This window comes from Cynara cardunculus (assembly GCF_001531365.2).
Source record: "Cynara cardunculus var. scolymus isolate 2C chromosome LG 9, CcrdV1, whole genome shotgun sequence".
NCBI classification, from domain to species: domain Eukaryota; kingdom Viridiplantae; phylum Streptophyta; class Magnoliopsida; order Asterales; family Asteraceae; genus Cynara; species Cynara cardunculus.
This window is the reverse complement of record NC_037536.1, coordinates 17,125,248-17,140,448: the sequence shown is the minus strand read 5'-3', so window position 1 is coordinate 17,140,448 and position 15,201 is coordinate 17,125,248. Positions and strand designations below refer to the sequence as shown.

At 35.5% G+C, this 15,201-nt stretch overlaps 1 protein-coding gene across 1 annotated transcript; it reads left to right on the top strand.

The window, feature by feature from the left end:
* The first annotated feature begins 945 nt into the window (after positions 1 to 945).
* LOC112517963 (ABC transporter B family member 25, mitochondrial-like) lies at positions 946 to 15,134 on the top strand. Its single transcript, XM_025125419.1, has 20 exons — positions 946 to 1,432; positions 2,170 to 2,388; positions 2,983 to 3,169; positions 3,664 to 3,725; positions 3,866 to 3,909; positions 4,759 to 4,861; positions 5,389 to 5,496; positions 6,208 to 6,291; positions 6,400 to 6,460; positions 6,735 to 6,880; positions 6,969 to 7,085; positions 9,359 to 9,444; positions 9,842 to 9,930; positions 10,665 to 10,720; positions 11,906 to 11,986; positions 12,070 to 12,135; positions 12,220 to 12,312; positions 13,397 to 13,461; positions 14,094 to 14,229; positions 14,809 to 15,134. Exons 1-20 carry the CDS (start codon positions 1,130 to 1,132, stop codon positions 14,950 to 14,952), a joined length of 2,250 nt encoding a protein of 749 aa, XP_024981187.1. The 5' UTR covers positions 946 to 1,129; the 3' UTR covers positions 14,953 to 15,134.
* Positions 15,135 to 15,201: the final 67 nt, after the last annotated feature.

Sequence of the window (15,201 nt, the reverse complement as noted above, 5' to 3'; positions counted from 1 at the left end):
TGCATCAAAATGAAACCAACTTTCACCTAATTTCTATTTTGGAGAGCCAACTTTCAAAATCGTCGTTTTGGTGACCAACTTGCATCTGATTCCTATTTTGGGGAACCAACTTGCACTCGATTCTTATTTTGGGGAATCAAGTTGCACCTGATTTCTATTTTGAGGAAACAACTTGCACCCGATTCCTATTTTGGGGAACCAASTTGCACCTGATTCCTATTTTGGGGAACCAACTTGCAAAATAATTATAAAAAAATAACTAAAATTCGTTTTTTTTCCAAAACTTAATGCAATAAAATCTATTTTTCATTTCAAATCTCGTTTTTTTTTTTAATTCATATATGAAATTGAACATTTAAAAAAACATTCCAAATTACCACATTAAAAATTATTTTTTACTAATGCAAAAAAATCAATTTAATAGAAAAAAATTAATTGATACAATTGGTTAGATATAAAAATCTTGAATGTGAGATTTAATATTTATTTTTTATTGCATCAATTAATTTTTTTCTGTTAAATTGATTTCTCTTGCATTAGTAAAAAACAATTTTTATTGTGGTAATTTGGATTTTTTAAAAAAATATTCAATTTGATATCTGAATAAAAAAACGAGATTTGAAATGAAAAATAGATTTTATTGCATTAATTTTTGAAAAAAAAACGAATTTTAGTTATTTTTCTATAATTATTTTGCAAGTCGGTTCCCTAAAACAGAAATCAGGTGCAAGTTGATTATCTAAAATGACGATTTTGAAAGCTGATTTTCCAAAATAAAAATGAGCTGAAAAGTGATTTCATTTTGATACAATTTTCCCAAATATATCCAAATACGGACAACTCTTAAATTTATCATTTACGCCTTACTTTTTTTGTAACTTCCATTTTCAATTTGTCGATTTCTTCAACTCATACACAAATTACAGACTCGAAAAGGACTCACCAAAGACCCTTGTACAAGCAAACCCTTGAACCCCTCGCCGATGATCTCGCCGCCACCAATTCCATTTCCTGATTACCTTTTTCTTACACTCATTTAGGTTTCTGCCCAATTTTTTAATGCCATAACGTGTTCACATCGTAGTCAACGACTTTTCATCCATTGCCAACACCTTTAAATTGAACAAATATGCAATCAACAATGGCCACAAGGTGCGTTAGGGCTCGTGAACTCATCCTTCGGACTACAGGCACCAAGATGATGATGGGTTACAGCCACAGCTGTAGCTGTAGCAGTAGCAGTGGCGTTTCTCGTTCGTTAATCCCACAGACTTTCGTCACTGGTTCACACGGTTTCAGTAATCGTGTTTTAATCAGTCAGGTTGTTGTACGCCGGGCTAATTCATGGGGTGTTTTGAAGAACTCTACGCATTTCTTGAGGAATTTAACTGCGTTTGTTTCGGATTTCTCACCTACTCCCCAGAAAAAACCTGTAAGTTTGTGTTTTTAATGTTTGATATTGATTTGAATGTAAGAATTTATTGGGTAGAGGGAGTCATAAGCTTCTTTTAGATGTTGGTTGATGAATTGTTTGTGGGTAAACCATGTTCACTGCTGTTAATTTGTGTATACAGGGTTGGGTTCATGGATTAAACAACACGTGTAAACATGCGGTGTTCATACACATACAATGTTGTTTCATAGATTAAATGTCAAAGAATGTTTTGCGTGTGAAAATAACACAAATATATGTTTATACATGAAACACACATTCATACTCACACACAAGAAAAGAACATGTGAAGCAATATGAATCATAGATTAAGAATCAAATTCATTGGATGGTTTTGGTTGGTTTTCACATGTGTTATTTCACCTTCGAAACAATACATAAATTGGTTTTCACGGTTTCTAACTTTTAGCGAGTTTTTATTTGATTTGTGGCATACATACATATATATAACTTGAAAACCCTGTGAGAATCCTAGTTCTTTTGTTTCTGAGAACATGGTTTATTTTGAAGTCATATAACTTCAAGATTTATAATCACTCAAAGGATACTTTCTGGCCTACAATTTGGCTGTTTCAGGGGTGTCCTCATGAAATTAGTTGCAATGCTTTCATTTTGTCAATTAAGTTGCTTACTAAATATCTTGAGCAAGTGTCTCTATGTAAGCATATTTTAATATCAAGATTTGTGATGGATGTTTATATAATTGTAATCGACAGGGTTCTATGCCAAATGGGATTGCTACATTAACAACATCAAGTGGGGCACAGGGGGCAAAGAAAAATAAAGAAGATGATGAAAAAGATCTTGTTGCTAAAGGGGATGAAATTAGTAACATGAAGATTCTTAGTACACTTGCAAAATACTTGTGGATGAAAGATAACATAGAGTTCAGATTGCGAGTGCTCATGGCCTTGGGTTTCTTGGTTGGTGCCAAGGTTAGTAGCGTGCCACCATGCCGTGTTATATTCTTTAGGGTGCGTTTGGTATGCAGGACAATACAAGACATAACATAGCAAAAATTGTTGTCCCACGTTTGGCGCAATGTTAGATTGGGAAGGGACGGGATTGAGCGGGATAAAAATGCTTTTTTTTGTGCCACCAAAGTAGGTGGAAAAACCATAAGGGTTGTGGTGTAGTGGTTGAGGCCTAGGGGGATGTGGTGGAATATCCCACTTGACGCGGGTTCAATTCCAGGCGTCCACAACAATTGTGGCCACTGAGTTTATTAGGGCTGATGTCTTACAGTCGCAATTTGTCGGGATTAGTCTGGGCATAGGTTGGGACACCCTTCCAAAAAAAGTAGGTGGAACAAAAATTAGGTGACAAGACAAGATTGTTAAATTAATAAACTACCCATGCTAAATTTAAACCCTAAAACCTTTCACAAATTTTTCACCACGTACCTCTTAACCTCACTCTCGCACATCCAGTCCCATCCGCATACCAAATGCATCCTTAAGCATGTTGTGTTTAGGGTCCATCAGGATGAACGTTGGTTACATATTGCTCATGGAATTTTTCTCGATCAGGTGATGAATGTTCAGGTTCCCTTTTTGTTCAAACTAGCTGTTGACTGGTTAACGACAGCGACAGGGAATCCGAGTTCAGTTGCCCAGTTTGCGGCTTCTAATCCTACAGCTTTAGCTCTTTTTGTTAGTCCAGCAGCTGTGTTGGTTGGTTATGGTATAGCACGAACAGGGGCTTCTGCTTTCAACGGTACTTCATTATGAAGTAATTGCTGGTTCTTGTCTTAATATTTATCCATCTAAATCTTTTAGCTAGTAATAAAGCAAAAGAGGCCCTTAGTTTTTTTCTTTCTATTGGTGGTGGTGGACAAAGTATACACACACACACATATATAGGATTGAGTTCAAGAACCACAAAAAATGAAAAACTGAGAAATACTCTAGTAACCATTCGTCTGTATGGCATGCAATGTGCATAAAAGTAATTTGTCCGGTATGCACATGTGCATAAGATGCACAGGTGTATAGAAACCAGGAAACTTTTTTAATGACTTTTATGCACATGTGCATAATGTACAGATGAATGATTATTAGGGTGTTCCTTTGTTTTCCATTTTATTTGTGGTTTTCCCTGAACCTCAGTCTCTCCCTCTCTCTCTCTCTCTCTCTATATATATATATATATATATATATATATATATTCCCCTCCTCGTTTCACATGCTTGTTCATATCTATTGTTCCAGAGCTGAGAACTGCAGTGTTCTCAAAGGTGGCATTGCGGACTATTAGATCAGTTTCGAGGAAGGTAATACCAAAACTAATCAACTGAGATCAGAATCTTTTAGAATGAACACTTTGTCGTGTGCTACATGTATACTTCCACTTCCAAGATGTAAAATTTCATTCTGAAGGCATGAGTTATATAATTTACTCGGATTATTGCAGGTTTTTTCACATTTGCATGAGCTTGATCTAAGATATCATCTGAGGTATGTTCAAAAAGATCCTGATCAAGTTGCTATTAATTTGACTCTGATTATTCTTAGTATAAAATTTAAGGTTTTTACTTCTGCATTTTTACTTTAGCATGAGATTTCATTTGGAAAGCACAAAAAGAGAGTGTAGAATTGGTACCTAGATGTATATTGGAAGTGTGCACCAGAACCATTTTCCATCACAACCGTTTCAAATCACTGCTATTTAATATCAACGACTTTTAGAGGACTCCTATGGAAATTAAAAGCATAAACGTTGTGTTCGCATGGCTTGACACCAATAATTGTGATTAATTTTGTGCTACCATTGGACATCCTCGGAAAACTGAGAGGCTACATCAGCATATCTGAGCTCAGATTTGAGTTTTAATGGTTAAAATGATGAAATGCAAAAACCATAACCTTAAATCGTTGAAATTGGAACTGATTTCTTAGTGTTTTGTACTGATTTGGTAAGTATAAGTTCATATACAATAGTTTACTTGTCTTAGTCAATATAACTATAATTTTTTTGCCCAAATATGCCATAATTTACATATGTTTGTCAATATACCATAATTTACTTCTCTTTGTCAATACACCATAATTTACTTCTCTTTGTCAATACAAGGTTAGGCAAAAACTAAAATTCTAGCATCCAACTGACATGAATAAGGAAAAAAGATTTGATATTTAACCCCAAATAGTTGGAAAAAGGACGTTAAATTAAGTTACATAATTTGTTCTGGAGACAGATGAGGTTGTAATGCTTAGGTCTAACATAAAAATTCTATTATTGAGAATGCTACTTCAAGGTTTTTTTCATACATTCTTTTTGTTTCCTATTGGCGGTTCTGTTGGCAGTCGAGAAACAGGAGCTTTAAATCGAATTATTGATCGTGGTAGCCGAGCTATTAATTTCATCCTTTCAGCCATGGTATTCAATGTTGTACCGACAATACTAGAGGTAAGATCTTATCTCTGTAATATAGTTTGTGATCCCATAGCTGGACCAGCAAATAAAGGCTAGGCCTTGGGGATCCTCCCCATCGGTCGCCAGTTCGAATCTCCTCAAGGCGACTGGGGATTTTCATGGCGGTTATCTTCAGGGCCCCATGGGATTAGTTGAGGTGCACACAAGTTGGCCCGAAAACCAACAGTTACCAATTTTTGTTTCCGTTGAATGACAGTTTTACATCCGTACTGGATCTTTTAGCATCCAATAGATAACTTTATTGCAACCACAAGGGTTGTGGCATAGTGGTCGAGGCTCAGGGATATGTGGTGGAATATATCTGCTGTGGGCTCGATTCCAGGTGTCCACAACAATTGTAGCCACCGAGTTTATCAGGGCTGATGTCTTACAATCGCAATTTGCCAGGATTAGTTTGCAATAGCCTGGGAGACCCTTTCAAGAAAAAAAATAGAACTTTATTGCAGTTTCATCCTTGCCTGCCTTAATTAATGCATCAGCTCTAACATGGGTGTTTTTAGATTGCAATGGTAGCAGGTATTCTCGCATACAAATTTGGAGCAACATTTGCATGGATTACTTCTTTATCTGTTGCTGTGTATATTGCCTTCACGTTGACTATAACACAAGTACGTCATCTCTTGTAAGATTAATCTTTTGTTTCTTCTTTTTGGGTTAGTCTTGGAGATATTTCGTTTTGCCTTAGAAATTTCCATCTCTCAGTTGATATGGGTGCCCATTTTGTTCATTTTAGCTGAACCAAAAGACAAAAAATAGAATTGAAAAAACAGACAATTTGCTTATTTTTTGATAGCCTTATGGACCATTTGGTTGTCAAGGAGTGATCTTAATTTGACCTTTAACTAGTACATAGCTATCTCGGCAGTGGGCCCGGGATTTTTACCCAGTGGCTGCATCCTTAAGGTGGATCAAAGGCCTGCAAGGTCGCCTGCTGTGTTTTTAGCCGAATTCTACCCTTTCAAGGGATTCTTTTAAGTTTTTTGGTTGATCTAGAGGGACTTTTTCGATTTTTTGGTTGACGCTCCTTGTATTTTCTAATATCCCATAGCACCCTTCAAAGTTTAGTGTCTGCACCTTTCATACTCCAACAAAGTTAAATTGAAAAAATCGGTTGAGCGGGTGCACTCCTATTGAAGATAAATTTTTTATTCTCTGATGACTTCTATTTAAAAAGATATACAAATATATGCACAACTTAGGAAACCATATTAGGAAACTATACAAATGATAAGTAGAAATGGAATCCTAGTTGTCTATTTTCAGCTAAAAGATATGTTATTTTTCTTTTACTTATGTGTACTCTGATTATAATTTTCTAGTGGAGGACTAAATTCAGGAAGGTAATGAACAAAGCTGATAATGATGCAAGCACGAGGGCAATTGATTCACTTATAAATTATGAGGTGAGCAATTGAAGTGTATGTTGCTTTCTTGTGCAATTATAATATATAAGATCACATTTGACGTCTGTTGTTTTCCTTTCTGACTGAGCTTATAATTTTTTCGGTCAGACCGTGAAGTATTTTAACAACGAGCATTATGAAGCTGAGGAGTACGATAAATATTTGAAGAGTAAGTAGTCTGTATATTTACGCAAGTTTATGATATATGATTTCTTTGAATGTATGTTGGCTTATTAAGAGGAATTATGGTTACATCGTGTATGGTGCGTCCTTCCAGCGGCAGACCCAGGATTTTTGCCGAGCAGGGGTGCACCTTTAAGGTGTATTAGAGGTCGCAAAGTCGTTCAAACAGTCATGTATAGCTGACCGAAAAAGCTGTGATTCCCATTAAGCTCATTAAGCAGCTAACAAACAAGTCCTAAGTTTGATAACATTTACCTCAGGGTATGAAGATGCTGCCTTGAAGACACAACGGAGTCTTGCTGTTTTAAACTTTGGGCAAACTTTAGTGTTCAGTACTGCTCTTTCAGCCGCCATGATACTGTCTTCAAATGGCATAATGAATGGTCTAGCGACTGTTGGTGATCTGGTATACCTTCTTTACCGTCTTATTGCAGCCTATATTCCTCAGAAATATGATTTATGAATTGCCATATAACATGTGGAAGATTTCATAGGTTATGGTGAACGGACTCCTGTTCCAACTGTCTCTTCCTCTCAATTTCCTTGGCAGTGTTTATCGTGAAACCGTGCAGAGTCTTGTTGACATGAAATCCATGTTTCAGCTGCTTGAGGTAGTTCAGTTTCTCTGTCTTGCATGTTCATAATCTGTAGATCCTTTTAAGGTCGTTTTGTGTTAAAGTAGAGATGATAGATCCAATTGTATGATTGCTATATTTTCAAAATGAAGACTTAAACCAAACTAAACTAACTCGGTATATGTGTTTATATCCCACCTGGAGGTGGGGTCTCGAAAAGGTAAGTTGTACGCAGCCGAGACCTTGACCCCAAAGAGTAGAGCGGTGGATTCTGTGAAGACCCACCTGGGCTTTTGAAAAGTGTGACAAATAGAGAAAGTTAGATATGATAAAGTTTAGAAAAGCTGGTTAGGAGTAAGCAATAATGTATAAATAAAGACTTGATCCAAATATTGTTCAAAAACTAGAGCTCCTGGTTCATTTTCTTAGAATAGAAAGAAGAGGAGGAAATATTGGGGGTATAAACGAGCTGAGTCGAGTCGAGTAGTAGGCTATTCGAAATCAACTCAAAAAAATAATACCATGCTCGAGCTCGAATAACTCTTTCAAAGTAGGGATCGAGCTCGAATATTTTTTGAATTATAAAGCTCGATGCTCGTCTATGGGCTCGAACTCGCTTGTGATTAACTTGTTTATTGGCTCGAGGTTGATGATTTTTATTTTTTTATTATATGATTTATGAAAATATGAGTTTGTTTGGCTTGAAAAAGTATATGCTCGAATGGCCCTGGCTCGGCTCGACTCAGAAAATGTAATCGAGTTTTTGAATGAGTCAAGTTGAACACTTGTATTATGAAGCTCTGCTTGTTAAGGTAAACGGGTTCTATTTTATGTTCGAAATCGATTCAAGCTCGAGAATGTTTAAGCTTGAGCTCGAGTAACTCATTAAAAGCTCGAACCATTTACACCTATATGCTCGAATGGCCCCGGCTTGGCTCGACTCAAAAAATGTAATCGAGTTTTTGAATGAGTCAAGTTGAACGCTTGTATTATGAAGCTTGGCTCGTTAAGGTAAACGGGTTCTATTTTGTGTTCGAAATCGATTCAAGCTCGAGAATGATTAAGCTTGAGTAGCTCATTAAAAGCTCGAACCATTTACACCTATAGGATAGATGAAGTATGAGAAAGTGGACTCTAGTTTAGACCACCAATTTTTTTTATGCTTTATGGGCATGGTGAATAGGGGAGTCTGATTTAATAACATATGGGGGTCCCCTTGTTATGACGCACCTTCTTTTTACATACCTATATGCTTATATGGAAGAAATTACGCACTTTGTATGAGTGGATCTCAAACCAGAAGAATATTGCTTATAAGGTGCATTTGGTTTCCAGACAGGATAGAACAGGACAAAAACAACTCAAAATTGGACAGGACAAAACAAATAAAATGACCAATTCACCCCTAATGAGTTGTTCATATATTTTATATATTTTGATTAATTTATATAATTTATTAAATTATGATAAAATAAATATATTATATAAAAATATATATCATTAGAAAGTTTTCGTCAAGATGATTAAAATGACACCAAAATAAAAAGTTCATATAGTTTCCAATTTTTATTTTATACCTTTTCTCTATTATTTTATTATTATTATTAATATTTAATAAATTACTTAAATTAATCAAAATATATAAACCTTTCTAAAAATAACATTTTGAGGATAGTAAAGTGAAAGTTTAAAGAGCATAAAATACAATAAATAAAATTTAAAAAATGAATAAAAAGTAAAGAGGCGTATTTGATGTTTTAGAGGAGATTAAGCTTTATTTTGAGGTTATATTGATAAAACCTAAGTCTGTTCCACCTTGTTTCATGGGGTGGGGGTGGAACATGGCTGTTCCACTTTGTTCCTGTCTGTTCTGTTCCACATAAAAGTATTGACAAACATGGAACAGTGATCTCTGTTCTATTATATCCTCCTGTCCAGTGTACCAAACACACCCTTAGAAACCGAAAAAGAGTTTCTCTGTATTGTATGCTTATTAGCTTCTATCATCTGTCAAAATCTGATTTCCGACAACCCAACTCAACAAACTTACATACAGAAAAAAATTCAATGATTAGCATTGATATTAAGATGGTTAAGTTGCAGTATGTAGTTACCACAAATGTGAGCCCTAAACCCTAATATTGGTCTTGTTTGTTTCTTTGTTCTATCGAAGATCTTTGTTTTTTTTTGCTTTCTAATGGGGTTTCTGTGTCGGATTTATTGCTCACTAACCTAAATTGGCAGATGGTGATGATTAGCATCTGTTGTTAATATGTCAGTAAAGCAGTTGTATTGTCTTCTTTATACAGGAGAGGGCAGAAGTCAGAGATGCAGATGATGCAAAGCCTCTCAAGTTAGGTGGAGGTAGCATTGAATTTGAAGATGTTCATTTCAGGTTGAATATCTTTCATACTATTGAAATGACTATAATACCCATAACCAGACAAGTTCGTATATTTTTGTGAGCGGCACTGGTTACAACCAATTGTGAGCTTGTGGGTACTCGTATGTAGGGCTGCATTTATTGGACAGATGATCAAAACACGTTTAACATGCAAATCTTAAGACAATTTCTTTATGTAGAGCCTCGTTTATTTGAACGTTGTTTAATGAAAGGGTGACTATGACCAAGTATCTTGATAACTATAAAACCTTTTTTTCCATCTTCATTTCAAAGGTTGAAATTGTCTATGCCTTAAATTCCTTATATTTCTGTATGATCATTACATACCATAGAGAATGGCTTTGTGGATTTACTTGCTGATATTTGCTCTATTTTCTCCGTATTTCAGTTATCTGCCGGAAAGAAAGATTCTTGATGGGATATCTTTTGTGGTGCCATCTGGGAAAAGTGTGGCTATTGTTGGAACTAGTGGCAGCGGTAAGCTTTCTTATAGTTGCGACTGAAAGACGTCCCCGGGGGGGGGGGGGGGGGGTTGGGGGGCTCTGGGTGCGACATATAGGACTTATTTCGTTTGGTTTGGTTTTATGGAAATACAACACCTGAGATGAAGGGAATTTTAAGAAGATAACAAGTGAGACTCTTCTAGTATTTGTATCCAAAGTGTGGAGAAAGCTTGGGAAGTTATTATAATAGGAAGGGCAAAGCAGTGCTTAAAGAATAAAGGACACATCATAATCTAGTTATAATGATTAAAGGCTATGAAGTTTATGCACCATATATGGAAGATATTCGATTGGGTTATTTAGCGGTTAATGGTTGTAACACGTGTGTTAGAAGTCAATTTCATTTTATGGAGGAATGGTCGATAACCGAGTCTATATTGTTGATAACCCATCGGAAGACATGGACAACTAAAAAAAGGAATTTGCATATATTGTTCTCAAGTATGCCTTATAGAATGTTAGCTAAATAAGGAAACTATACAACTAGAAAAATGGGAACAAATGCTATAAGCTGGTACAGCCAAATAAACCTTATCAAAAATGTAGTTTAAAAATCTTTAATAAACGGGATTGTAGATAATCATGGCTTTCTATGATTGCATATTATTTTTACTAACTTTGCACTTCACATAAAAAGAGATGAGCTAGTCAATCGTGTTTTTTTGCATCCAGCTGCACTTCTTATTTGTAAATTGTATTCATATGCAGGTAAATCAACTATCCTTAGAATGATATTCAGGTTCTTTGACACCAATTCTGGCACGGTAACTGATTCTCCATTGGTTTCTTTTTCAAATAATACATGTTTATGCTTTTATGATTTTGCTGACAGCATTTCTAGAACATGTAGAACAGACCACTTGAATCGTTGATCTACCCCCTCCTTTCCAAAATAAATGTCTACGATGAAAAAGACACAGTTGTAGAAATGTAAAATTATTACACTTCTTATGAACGAAATGACAATTTTACCCTTAATAATAGGAGTATTCAATTTCTACATAAATTAAGGGTGAAACTGGAAAGTAGGTGCTTAAATTTGAAAGTGGATACTTATTTTGGAACAAACTAAAATAGAAATGTGGACAGTTATTTTGGGAAGGAGGAAGTCATGTTTATGATTTAAATGAATCTAGCGAGTTATTAATAGCTATGAAGATGCTAACAAGCACCTATGATGAAGCTTTTCATGGTGTTTGACTATGTTGCTGATCGCGCCGCTATAGTGGTGCTTTCGCGGCTTTGCGGTCATGGGACAAATAGCGGTTCCACGATTAATGGCGCTGTTGACTACTAAATGACCGCATTTTGAATGTTAAAAAGCGGCCACATAACCGCTATTTGTAGATTAGTAGATAGTCTGTTTTGGTGTTAAAAAAGGAATTTTGTGGGATTTTATTTTGGACCGGCATTGCGTTTTATTTTAGTGCTACAAGATTAAGGTTCCATTATTCTTATTTTTTTGGACTTGGACACCATTATTCTCTTTTTTTGGGTTAGGACACGATCACTTTGACCTCTAGCTTTCAATAAAAGTATTCACATTGTTCAAATTTTTATTTGGAATGGGACATCATTATTCTTGCATATTCTTTTATTGAATACACATAATATGTTGATATATAATGGTAAAATTACTTACAAATTACTTGTATGCACATGTGCACACGTATAGATGAACGGTTACCAGGGTGTTCCTCAGTTTTCCATTTTTTTTGGGTTTTCCCCTGACCCTATATGTGTGTGTGTATATAGAATTCTAATTATTATATGAACTGTTAATTTTGGATCACTATACCATCGCGATAACCACTACTATAAATCACGGTCTTGGCCGCGATTTCATATTTTGACCTCTATAACAGTATAAGTGTTTGATCATACTTAAGGAATATTGGTTGATGTGCTCGAGTTTCCTCTAACAAGTGTAACGCTTTTCTATACGACAGGTGAGGGTAGATGGTCAAGATGTAAGGAAGGTTACACTTGAAAGCCTTAGGAAATATATTGGCGTTGTCCCACAAGATACGGTAAGTTCAAGCGAAAATTGCAGACATGTGGACTTCTTTTTACCTCAACTTCACATGATTCAAGCATCCTTTGCTTTGAGCAGGTATTATTCAACGATACAATATTTCACAACATTCAGTACGGGCAGCTTTCATCTACACCCGAAGAGGTTAATGTTGCATTTCTTTGTGATATGTTGTTAATAGAATAAAAGCAGGCGCTTCGCTTTGACTAACTGATTGACTTCTTGCAGGTATATGATGCTGCTCGAAAAGCAGCAATTCACGACACTATCATGAAATTCCCACAACAATATTCTACTCTAGTAGGGGAACGTGGTCTTAAGGTAATTTCGGTTATTTTATTTCTTTAGATTCTCGAGCTATTCGACATAAACCTCCCCTTACCATGTACTCCCTTTGTCACAAAATAAGTGTCCACTTTCAAAAGTAAGTGCTCACTTTCCAATTCTAACCTTAATTATGAGATGGAGAAATTCATTACACCCTCTATGATTGAGGGTGAAATTGTCATTTATTTAATTAAAAAGCGTGACATTTACACATTCCTAAAGTTGTTTGCCTTTTTCATTTATTGTGGGACAGAGGGAGTAAATGTCAATTTGGGTTTGATGTCGCCCTTTTTACAGTTTTCTTTCATGTGCTAAAATTTGAAACTCTTCTTATCTGTTGATCTCGAGACTTGCCAAAAATCGAAAATCTTGATCGGTTTTATAAAAAAAATAGATTGGATTTTGTCCCATCGACTCTAAACAATCTTGTTCTTTTTTAACATGAAGAAAATAGACTAATCCGGTATATTTCCATGTTCATAGGAGTGCATCTATGTTTATGATATTTTGGGCAATTCTAATAATACCAAGTCGTATTCCTATTTTGGTATTTTTTGTTTCGGGAGTTTTAACTCGATGATAAGGGTTGCAAAACCGATTTCTGGAAAAGATCACAAAAAGGGTGATTGATATCATATTCAAGATTGATTGGTATTTCAAATAATTTTCCCTTTTTTGTCATAAGAGAGTGTCCGTATGATAAATTATAAATAGAGAGTAGGGGTGGGCGTAAGATGATTCGCAATTTCATGGTAATTCTCTGGTTTATTTTTGTGTAGTTTTGGAGAGACAGCCGCCTCTTGAAAGGAAACCAGATTTTGTTACTTTTCAATTTTAATATCAATTTGGTCCTTATCACTCTAATTAGCAAAGGATTGGAGAAACTTTCTACTTGTGAATCGGTTATAGAACCACGTCAAGAACAAGTTACAACTATTTAGACACGTTAGAACCAATCAATTTGATGCAAATGTTACATCTGTAATTAATGTGTCACGGGAACCTTTTGTTTTTCCTTGAAATCAATCGGTAAACTATTAGACTTGTGTAACTTTTGAAATGTTCTGATATTTTGCAGCTTAGTGGTGGTGAGAAACAAAGAGTTGCATTGGCTCGTGCGTTCCTGAAAGCTCCTCCTATCTTGTAAGTTGTCTTTTTCGTTCATTTTGAGCAGAACAGATAAATTGATCACTAAGGGCCCACTTGGTTTGTCGGAACGTTTTTGAGGGATTTGGATTTCATGAAAGGATTTGCCATTTTTGGTGTGTTTGATTTGTAGGATTTGGAATGGAATTGAGTTCCATTCTTTATAAAAAATTTATAAAAAATTATAAAATAATTAAATTACCTTTTTATTAAAATTGGTTATTACAAAACAAGTATTTTTAACATACTTTAAAACATTGTTACAAACAACTCCCACGAAATACCAACTACCCCCATGGGATTTCTGAATCCAATGTTTGTTAGATTTCATTGAAATATCAATATTTCAATTCCAGACTTTCCTTTAAACTAAGCGCGGGATTAGAATGGAATTCAATTCCAAATCTTGCAAACCAAACGGGCCCTTAGGATACAATGCTACCACATTACACGGTGACTTTCTAAAACCAAACTAAAGGAGCCCAGTATATCACCCACCTTGGGGGGAGGAGGAAGATGTACGCAGATTGACCTCTAGCCTAAGGAGTTGAGTGGTTGTTTCCATGAAACCGTGAAAAGTGAGAAATGGAGAAAAACAGATTTGCTAAAGATTGATATGGTTCTTTCAGGCTGTGTGATGAAGCAACAAGCGCACTCGATAGCACAACCGAGGCAGAGATTCTGACTGCATTGAGGTCACTTGCAAATAACCGAACAGCGGTCTTTGTTGCTCATAGACTTACAACTGCAATGCAGTGTGATGAGGCAAGCTGGTTTCCTCAATACTCTTTCTTCCTATTCAGTTACACTCACCTGAATTCGACCCTGAATAGAATATTTCATGATATAGGCAACATTTGGCAAGTTAGCTGTTGGCTGATACGCTCACGTTTTCTTAAGAACTAGCTGATAAACTAGATACGAATGTGAAATTACCCAAAAAAGGTTTGGGTTCTTAGTAATTTATGTAAAATATAAGGGGTATAATTGGAAAAAGGTGAAAAAAAGAGCTCATGGAGCTTTTTAGCTTTTCAAAAAACCAGTTTTTGGTCTTACCAAACAGGGCTTTTTCAACAAGATGTTAGCTGAAAAACTAGTTGTTAGGCTAGTACGATCACGTTTTCCCAAACTAGATGATGATGTAAATTATATAAAAGGGTTGGGTTTTAAATAATTTATGTATAATCTAAGGGGCATGATTGGAAAAAAGAAGCTTCTGGAGCTTATTGAAACGATACTAAACTAGCCTTTCAAAAAGCCAGTTTATGGTTTTTACCAAACACGGCTTTTTCAGTAAGTCTAAATATCTTATCATCATGATTGTTTTGTTTTTTGATATTTCAGATTATCGTTCTGGAGAACGGGAGGGTTGTCGAACAGGGTGCTCATGAAGTTCTGCTGTCAAATGGTGGTAGATATGCACAACTTTGGTCACAGCAAAATAACACAGTTGATGGTCTTGATGCAGCCATCAAATTAGAGGCTTAATAATTCTGTATGCAAATTAGTTATTGATTTTATATTAATCCAAATTTTTGTTATGAAGAAACAAATCGATTAATCGAGATCAGGTTTTTCATATAGGTTTTCATATTAGATAACGATTGATACCGACCCCTTATGTAACATTCTACGCTTAAGCATAATTCACAACCAAATTTGTTGCGGAAGTCTACGCTTACGATCTTTTACTATGATTTTGGCATTTAATTTAGTGTAACTGCATCGTGGGAAAAG